The following is a 10,132-nucleotide window of genomic DNA, read 5'->3' on the forward strand; positions in this document are numbered from 1 at the left end:
CGGTCTTGTATTAGGGGTAGAAGTGATTTGGCAGAACGTAGGAAGCATGTGCCCGCTGTTTCATCCGTTTTCCAGTCATGGAGCGATTTCGATTTCGGTTTCGATCAGAACGCTGCTACTCTGCAGAACCACAGCCCACAATGGACCGGTCACGGAGCGAATTCGAACAGACAGCTCGGTCAAAACTCAAAAGCAAGAGAGGGAAATGCCGAAAACGTCAGCCAGCACCGGGCGCTCGCTGGAACCAGTCCACAGCAGTCCTCGCGTGAACCCGACACCCAACCCACCTCACCCAGGCCGACGCACTCGGCGGCTCCGCGCGCTCCCACTCCCAAAACCCTCCTCCACTCCAGTCTCTAGGCCGTCCCACCACCACCGCACCGGCACCGAACAGCCCCACCCCCGCCCGCAGCAGAATGCTCCGCCGCCTACCCGTTGCCGTGGCCGTCGCGGCCGCGGGCCTCCGCCGCTCCCTCTGCACGGCGCGCTCCCGCTCGCGCCCGCCGTGGGCCCTGATCCAGTGCGCGTCGGTCGACGAGTCCGGGGCGCCGGCGCCGGCCGTGTCCTTCCGCGCCGGCGAAGCCCCGTCCGTCACCGGCCTCACCTTCCGCGCCCACCTCGTCCACCCGCGCCGCCCCGGGGCCGGCGACGGCGGGTTCGTCTCGGGCCAGGTCGCCGCCGCCAGCGGCGACGGCCTCCTCCTCGTGCGCTTCTGCCACGCCCGCCTCGACGCCCACGCCCTCGTCTGCAACCTCTCCTGGGCCGGCACGGACGCGGACCCGGAGGTGGTCCGCTTCGTCTGCAACCCGCTCACCGGCGAGCTCTACCGCCTCCCGGACCTCGACGGCACCAAGAGGACCTCCGCCTGCCGCCACCTCGGCCTCCTCACCCAGTCCCAGGCCGGCGACGGGCCGCCTGAGAGGTACGCGGTGGCCGAGATGTTTACTGATGACGGAGGCCCGGAGGAGGAGGGGGACGGGGGCTTCGTCATGCGCCGGTTTCTCTCGGAGACGGGGAAGTGGGACAAGGTGGCGGGCTTGCCGTCCCCGCTGCCCGCTGGGCGGAAGATGGACATCGACAACGCCGTGGTGGCCTTCGGCGACCGCCTGTGGTGGATCGACGACAGCTGGGGTGCCATCTCGGTCGACCCCCTCAGCGACCGTCCGGAGCTCCGCTTCGTCGAGCTGCCGAGAGGCAGCGTGCTCCCTCACCTGGACGGCATGGCGTCGACGAGGACATCGGGCAGCCACCGGCGCATGGGGGTCAGCGAGGGGAAGATGCGCTACGTCGAGGTGTCCAAGGAGAAGCCATATGTGATCAGCTTGTTCTCGCTGGACGACGGGGACAGCTCCTGGACGCTGGACCATGAGACGGCGTTTGCTCCGATTTGGGATGATGCACTCCTCTGTTCGGCACCCTTGGAGCAAATGCTGGCAATTGGCGCCATCAACCCACTGAAAGCCAACATCGTGTACCTTGCCTGCGGCGACAAAATTCTTGGCGTCGATGTGGTTACTAAGAAGATAACTGGGATTTCTGGTCTAGCTATAGCAGTACCAGATCATCCCCTACTACCATGTGTGCTTCCAACCTGGCTGGAATCAAGCCAAATTCCATCTGCAGGTAACATTCCCGTTTGCTTAAGTCCTGGAAGTGGTGAAAGCAAATATACTATCCTATTGTTAGTTTGGCCCATTGGACACATTTCATTTTAACTTGTCTTGTGAAATTATGTGCGCCTTGGGGCCTTGGGGGCTTATGCAGGGTCCTCTATATATACACAGATTGTGCTAGAATTTGGGAAAACTGGGGGGAAATTTAGGTGAATTTGGGGGAGAGTAGTGCTTGGAGTCCTTTTGTTGTGAGCTGCCAGTACTAGAAACAAAAGAACTCTAGAGAGGAAAAAGGGGATGTGGATGGAATATAGCTCAGGTGAAAGGCTGAGTATGTTCTAGTCTGTTCATCTTCTGGTTCTGCTGCCCTTTAAACCTAACCAGAACGTGCCACCTCTTATCCTAGTAGCAGCTAACTACCTATTTTTGTTTACTTTTGTTGCCTTTATATATATGGAGAAAATATCAGCCTATCATCTTTGTGTTGAGTTGTGGTATCTGCTGCATCCTCTGCTCAGTATTGAAATCATGTCTATATTAAAATATGTATAACATACTATTAATATGTACTTGTGCCTTCCTTTCGCGCACAACCAAGACGTGCTCCCCAACAATTGCTGCCGGGAGCTAGATGGCATCTTGCCGTGCGCACCTTCCCTCTCAATGCTGTTCCATGGAGCTTGTGTGCCACCTTATTATCATTTCAGTGTTGTTTCTATATTTCTATACCAGCGCATTGTTGTTTGTATCCCTGTTTCTGAAATTTTCGATGTCACCACATCCATATTGTGTATCAGGGCAGACTAGGGAACATGTTTATTTGTTTGTTTGTTTGATTGGATATTTGTATGTCTATATGCATTTTATTCATCTAGTTACTGTAATCTGTCCAATGTCTCATTCTCCTTTGCCATTTAAAGTCATTTATACTATGCAGAGAAATGTATACGGTTTTATAGTTGTTTAAGTTCTTGCTTTCATTGTTGCAGGTTGGAGCAAGAAAAACACCCTTAAAAGTGAGGTATCGCCAAACACTGTCAAAAGGGAGAATTTGCATGTCGAAATAGAACTGTTGAAATGAAGTGCACCAGCTAATCTTTCTTGTGGTACTTTCTCATAACCAGCTCTCCTTGTTTCATGTACTGCCTCCGTTCCAAAATAAGTGTTGTGGTTTTAGCTTATTTTGGAACGGAGGGGGTATTATTCATCACAGCCCAAATCCTATTGTGGTGCACTTTTCTGATTCACCAAGCATGACTTATTATTACATAGTTAAAACTTGGGAGTGTGAAACATCGAAAGGGTTATGCATGATCCATTGTTTTTCATCATTAATATATTATTAACACCTACTGATCTAATGATCTAACCTAAACTTGCTGCTTGTTCTTGCTACTGTTGAAGTATATGTGAATTGCCCAACCTTCTCTACGAGTTTGGACCTTTTGGCTCTACTACTCTTGGATTCAAGTCTCGCTTCCGTAATTTAAATAAAATAAGTATTTCTTCACCCCTTTCTATCCACGTTTAGGCCTTATCATGTCATGCATTAGAGGGGGTGTTGAAGTATAGGTGGATTGCCCAACCTTCTCCATCTGTTTTGGACTTTTGTTCTAGTGGTTGGTGCATGAAACTTAATAGATACCATGTCATAATTTTGGCTGCATCAGTAAATAAACAAAGCACGTTTGCAGTCTGCAGATGGCATCTCATTTTTGTAATTGCTCTAAAGCAGTATGAACTGGAATCTGTTTGTGCTGTTGTGTACTTCTGAACTCATGTTTGTGTTTACTTGTGTTTATATACATTGAGCTCGAGAAGAAATTAAAGGAACAAAAATCTTTTGTTTATTTCAGGTGTTCTCTCCATGCCAGTATTTTGATGTCTCTAGTATGCATTTTTTTCAGAATCATGACAAAGATCTCGACAAACTCATGTTTATATTTTGGTTTGCAGGTTACTCAAAAATGTCAAATCAGAGTTATTTTGGAGGATTAGGAAGCTAATGGTGGTACTTTCCTGAAATCTCATTTTGGGGGGGATTCCTTGAGAAGTTTGGGTATATTAGGATTTGCTGATGCACTTCCTCAGTCACAGTTTGGGCAAAAGTGGCGGGAAGCTTACCGTATTTTGGATTTACTTGTGCGCTGTTGAATTCAGTAGAATGGTTGATTCCTTAGTCAATTCAGCATGTAAAAAACGATAGCATGACGCAACGTTATGCCCTCTTAACTTGGAATGAATTAATATCTTTTGGAAGTTAGAATTCTGGATCATTATGCCTAGACCGATCTGCAATCTGAAATCTTGTGTTAACCTGAGAATGCTTACTTTGAAGTTTGAACCGAATGAATGGCGGGCTTGTAAGCTTAAACCAATGTGCTCTGGCATTGTTATGGAATGATTGGAATCTGGGGATAAGCTTCATCCTGGACATTGGCATGTTCCTCAATCGGTATTTGGAGTGGTTTAAATATGTTGTGAACTGTGGCTGGTCTTGGAGTGTGCATGCCAGTTTTTATTCTCTTTTCAGTTAGGATGCCTTGAGGACGAGCTGCAGAGATGATACATGTCGACTATACATGCTCTAGGATGAAAACCCTGCTTTAACATTCCGATTTTGTTTTCCACATTATTGCAGTTTGGTGAATTGACTTTTCGATATGTTCAACTAGAGATTCTGATGATCCATAAGTCAAAACTCTCGGGGTTTTTTCCTTTTTTATACTTGCCCAACTGAAAAATGGTAGAGTTTGGGAAGAGGATAACTTGGGGTCACTATCGGTCCTGGGCAAACTCCTCTTTCTCTTAGTCTAGAAAATTTTGGTGCTAACTTTTTTTTTTTGTGATTGGATGGTTAGAAGGATAGTGGTATCCCGGCCCATTAGGGTTCAAGTCTTAGTGCTCGCACTTATTCTAGATTTATTTCAGGATTTCCGGTGATGCATGTTCAATGGGAGAAGACATTCTTGTTGACTACGAGGCGTCTACGGTGTGGCTCAGTTTTTGGAGGTGCTCATAGGGTAGGGTGTACGTGTGTGCGGTCATAACGGTGAGTGTATGCATATATATATATGTGCTTACATCTGTACTATGTTAAAAAAATGGTAAATGATGAGGGTGTCTAATGTCGAGAGAAAGTCATATGTTTGTATCCTTGTAACGTGTATACCATATTTCCCGTATGTGCGCCGGCCTGGGACCCTTGAGCGACCGACCTAGCAAGGCTTTGCTATCCCACGTATTCAACATGGTAAACTTAATTAACTTAGAGCATTTCTGACAGACACGCGGGCGTTAAATACTTTTTTTGCAGCGCCAAAATAGCGTTTTAGCGCACTAGGCTAGTGTTTTGCTTTACCAGAAGCGTAAAAATACAATACCCAATCCGGCGGCCTCACCTGCAGCAGCCCAGATTTTACAGCACGCGCAAATATTGTTTTCCCCGGCGCGCGGGATTTTAGCGCATCTGCTGGAGCACCAGTTTTGGTCACGCGCGTAATGTAGTTGTTGTTTTTTTCAGCGCGGCCAATCTAACGTGTCTGTTAGAGATGCTTTTAGAGAAGAGGAAAATGAAAGACACATCATGGCAAAACCGACTTGGAGAAAAACGAAAGAAAAGGCCCATCTGGGAAGTAGCCATGCACATCTTGGATCCCACCAACAGATACGTGGGTTGCGAGACTCACGTGCGGGCAGCCAGAATCTTGGTGCCACGCATTACTTGACTACTCATCTTCAAGATCAGTGTGGGCTTTGGCAAACCAAGAGATGACGGAGCACATGATAATGACCAGAGAAGAAAATGTAAAGTTATGTCTGTTGTCAGACCTTCATATTGGGCCATGTGCATCCTAGTTATGCAGAGGCCGGGTGTTCTCATAATGTTTTGTATCCGCTTGATGCTACATTTGAGATAATAAAATCGCCCTTTAACAAAAAAAGAGAGACTTTTTTACGGTGCATCGTACTACCAAAAATAGTGGGTAGTATATAACTGATCCAATGGTCATTATTGATTCCTGATTTTTTTTCTCCCTGGGATATTTCGGTAATTGGCTGTTAGGGTAGATTTATCTTTTCTTAATGTTAATTTTAATGATTAAAAACCTAGGTAATCAAATATGTAAAAGGAATTATCCTTCATCTTAAGTTCGTAGGTTTGCCCTTCATTCTCAGGTTTGCCCTTCATCAGCAGCCGAAGCAGTCCGGCAGCCGTCTAGTCGCACAGGGCCGATCGCTCCATCTCCCGTCCTCCAGTCGCCCTTCCATGATCTTTGACAGCGCAGCCGCTCCGCTCCGCCTGTCGGCCTTCTCTCTGTCGAATCGAATGATCTTCGGATGGCACCCAAGATTGGTTCCTCCGCAAGTCTCCTCCTTTCCAAATGAGCCCGCTTTCATGTCTCAACTCTCAAGTCTCGACTAGTAATTCTTCTCTTTAATGCGGCAATGCATGCTCGTCTCAGTGCATGCGATGCGATGGCCAATGCGTAATCACAGAACGCGGGAGGTGTCGCCCTTTGATGCTGCATGTAGGAGACCATTAATCACAGCAATTAATCTCTGATGCTATTATTACGCGAGTTAATTCCGCCTTGGCTGCAGTACTACCGAAACTACCCCTGATCACAAAATATACTACCGAAAATCTGCAGTAGTATTTCCAAATCTGGGCCATCGAAACACAAAAATAAGCGGCCTATATTGATCTGATGTACTGTAAAAGGTCTCAAAAAAAATGTCTGTTCACTATGCATGACTCTTTACCACATGTGGATTTACATACATGGTTGTGACTTTGTGGGCGATATGGCATGCGCGTCGGAAATCAATCTACGAACATGTGTTCCAGCCACCCATGTCAACACATATGTTCATCAAGTGCTTCATCGCAGAGGTTGAGGCTCTTGCTCCAACATTATCAGCTACCCGGCCTCCCAAGCCGGCGAGTCAACCCTGGATTCGTCCACCTCCGGAATCGCTAAATGTAACGTGGATGGAGCTACTTCTGTACATATGGAGATCGAGGAGCAGTTGCGGTTGTTTGTCGGAATGAATATGGAAAATATTTAGGGTCTTCTTCGATCTCCTGGGCAAGAATTTCAGACCCGACGATTTTCGAGGCCTTAGCAGTGCGGGAAGTTTTGGCCACCGCTGATGATTTAATGCTTAAAAGGATTCTGGTCTCATTGGACTGTCTTCAAATAATGTAAAGGCAAACACTGGAGGTGCACGTCAAACTATTGTAAGGGAGCTCAGAATTTGTGCACAAGATTTCGAGGAGTGCAATTTCATTCATGAAAGTAGATCAAGGAATCATGAAGCTGATAGTTTAGCGAAATATTCTTTGTACTTAGATACTGGTAGACATACGCTGGTTACTTAAGCCTTATGACTCTGTAATTATTCCTCCGAAACTAGTTGATCAATAAAGATTTTAGTTCCCTAAAAAAACCACTCACGTGCCGCAATTGCCATGAACATACGAGAAATTACATAATGATCTTTAAGCTGAAAACTATTCTTACAATCTCGCGAATTATGGGGGAGTTGCAAGATTATGCATCCACCTTTAGCTCCAGAGCACTACTCATGTGTCGCAATCGCCATGAACATAAGAGACATTGTAGAATGGTCTTTAAGCTGAAGTTAAAAACTATTCTTAGAATCTCGCGAATTATGGTGGAATCTTGGAGCACCCAGGGTTAACCTAATAGTCAATAGTTATCGAGATGAAGGATAATGTGGTGGCGGCTGTGGAGGAGTGTGTGGAGGAGTGGGTGACGAATGGATCTCGGCCTTGTCTGTGAACATGCTCCCGCATTCCCGGCCCTGCCCCTCCACTCCCCTGAATATCACCAGTGCTCTCGATTACGACTGGGGACGAGGCTGTTACCAATCCGGAGGCTTGAACCTAGGTAAAATCATTGTGTCATCTTCATCGCCGAGAAGATCCCATCAGATATCACCCTTCTCTGTACAGTAGTTCACGACTACATATAGCTCGTAAGATCGACGGAGAATTATTCATCGACACAAAAGGGTGTCTACTAACTTATCCTCGGCCTAGACATTTGAAAAATTATCCAAAACATTATTTCCAAGATTTTTATGAGGTTTTCATCCACATTTAGTTTGGTTGGTTTCTATTCCAATTTTTAGTTTGAAAAAACTTATATAGGAGTTGGGGTTGATATATTTACCAGTGGTCATGAATAGGATAACAAAGCTTGGGTTAAAATTTGGACCCTGATATCCTCCACACGTTTGGGTGGGGAGAGCATCGCCACACGCGCGGTACGAGCGATCGACCCACCGAACGAGTCGTTCGGTACCAGCGATCATCCCACCGTATGATTTTGTTCGATAGGGAAACACCACAGCCCAAACACTCTACCCATCGGCCCCTAGAGGCATTTTCCCTGTAAAAATAAAGACCAGTAAAAGAAAAGCCTAGATTTATACTACATTTGCCATGTCCACAAAAATAAGAAAATGGGCTTTATTAGTCACAGCAAAATCTGGGCTTTATAAAAATATATTTTTCATATTTGTGCAATAAAAAGTCCTCAAGATATGCAGGTGTTTTTATTTTGCGGAAAGCTTTTGATGATTCATTTTCAATCATAGCAGTACAACAAATATCAAATAGAATAAAAATTTATGTCCATATCTGTAGACTACCTAGCAACGACAATAAGCACTGAAGCGGTTCGAAGGCGCGCTGCCGTCATCGCCCTCCCTCGCCAGAGCCAGGTAAAAGTTGTTGTAGTTGACAGTTGTAAAATCGTCGTACTAAGGCCTCATAGAACCAGTGCACTAGAACAGCAACCACCGCCGATAAAGAGAGGAGTAGATCGGAAGTATCCCACCTCAAGACACACGAATATAGATGAACAAAGACTGGATCTGAGCAAATCCAGTAAAGATAACCATATAGCTGCGAGATCTAGCAGAGACATAACTCCACAAATCCTCTCACGATGTTGAACGAAGCACCAGGACAAGGGCTATGTGAGGAGAACTTTTTTTTTTCTATCTTCAGCCTTCGGGGAGCCGTTGCCGTCTTACCTTCTTGAGTAGGACACAAACCCTAACAAAACTCATTTTTTTCTTCTAAAAATGGAGTCCTCTCGTTGGCAAGGGTCGAGATCCATCATGCCCCATGACCCTAAGGCCATAAGAGAGGAGGGCAAATCGGTGACACCGTCGATGGGAAGCAGAAACACTAGCGCCATGTTCCCTTGGGAGGAGAGGCACGCGTTCTCTGTTACCATCCTAAGATATGCATGTGTTAAAAATGTGTAAACCCATTTTTTCTGAATTGTAAGTAATTAATATTTTTTATCATCAAAACTTTAATCCTCAAACAATGGCCATATTGTTTACAATTCGAGGCAAAATAAAGTCAGGGGCATTAGAGTCCCAAGACTCAGATAAGCTAACTCTAATACAGTGTTTTGCTAGACTATCAGCAACAAGATTTGCTTCCCTACAACAATGAACATAATCAACGCTTGAAAACTCCAGCGCCAGGAGAGGAGCATCTTTAATGATCGGCGTGTCCGGACCCATATATCCCTTCGGATTCGAAATTACATCCAGGGCGTTCCTACTGTCTGACTTGATGACAACTTTAGTGTAGCTGATGTTAGCCGCTGGATTCGAAATGCATAACCAATGTTTCAGTATAAAATGACACGTCAACGTTGATTTTAACATGTCCTCCATTCGGTTTCTTCCACACATGCTCGGATTTTCGGATAAGCTGGTTCGGTGTATTGTGCAAAAAACACTCTGCATAATTATGTATCTACTGTAATATCATTCGTCATGATAAAAGGAAACTTTTCATGTGAAATTCGGAAATAATTCTAGTTAATAGCTGCATGTGTCAAAGTGCTAACAAACCAAATAATTCCATGCATGGCGGGGATTTGTAGCTTAACCACGGATGATATACCCCCAAAAAATCACGGATAGTATCAATTTAATAATACCATTGCAACTTTTTTATTTACTTCCGTGTTTTAATGATGCTATATATGGCATATTTTCTTTGTTTTTGGTGAATCAAGAGCGACGAGGTTAGCCCCGGCCGAACGGCATTACCCATGCATGTTGCCTATATAAGCAAAGCCTGCCGCGCTACCTCGCCGTGGTCGACGTGGTCGTGCTCAATGGCAATGGCAATGGCGCCTGTAGCACTTGCACTCTGCTTGTGTACCACCGTCCTCCTCTCCACTCCACCACCCGCCCAATCCTACACCGGCCACCCATCCTCCCCTCCCAGCACGGCAGCGGCAGAGCCGACGCCGTCCTCCGAGTACAAGACGTGACGACGAAGCTCGCCAGGGCTGGTACCGGTCCTTCCTCCCGATGACGTGACCGCCCACGGCGAGCCGCGGCTCGTCCACTCGTACAACACCATCTTTCACGGATTCGCCGCCTTGCTGACGGAGGAGGAGCTGGAGGACCCGTTCAGGAAACCCGGCTTCGGGCGCTGGTTCCCGGACGAG

The 10,132-nt window shown here is 46.4% G+C and overlaps 1 protein-coding gene across 1 annotated transcript; it reads left to right on the forward strand.

The window, feature by feature from the left end:
* Nucleotides 1–264: 264 nt before the first annotated feature.
* On the forward strand, nucleotides 265–4,087 carry LOC123155219 (uncharacterized). Its single transcript, XM_044573615.1, has 3 exons — nucleotides 265–1,623; nucleotides 2,603–2,719; nucleotides 3,570–4,087. Exons 1-2 carry the CDS (start codon nucleotides 417–419, stop codon nucleotides 2,692–2,694), a joined length of 1,299 nt encoding a protein of 432 aa, XP_044429550.1. The 5' UTR covers nucleotides 265–416; the 3' UTR covers nucleotides 2,695–2,719; nucleotides 3,570–4,087.
* The last annotated feature ends 6,045 nt before the right edge of the window (nucleotides 4,088–10,132 follow it).

This window comes from Triticum aestivum, chromosome 1A (genome assembly GCF_018294505.1).
Source record: "Triticum aestivum cultivar Chinese Spring chromosome 1A, IWGSC CS RefSeq v2.1, whole genome shotgun sequence".
NCBI lineage: Eukaryota > Viridiplantae > Streptophyta > Magnoliopsida > Poales > Poaceae > Triticum > Triticum aestivum.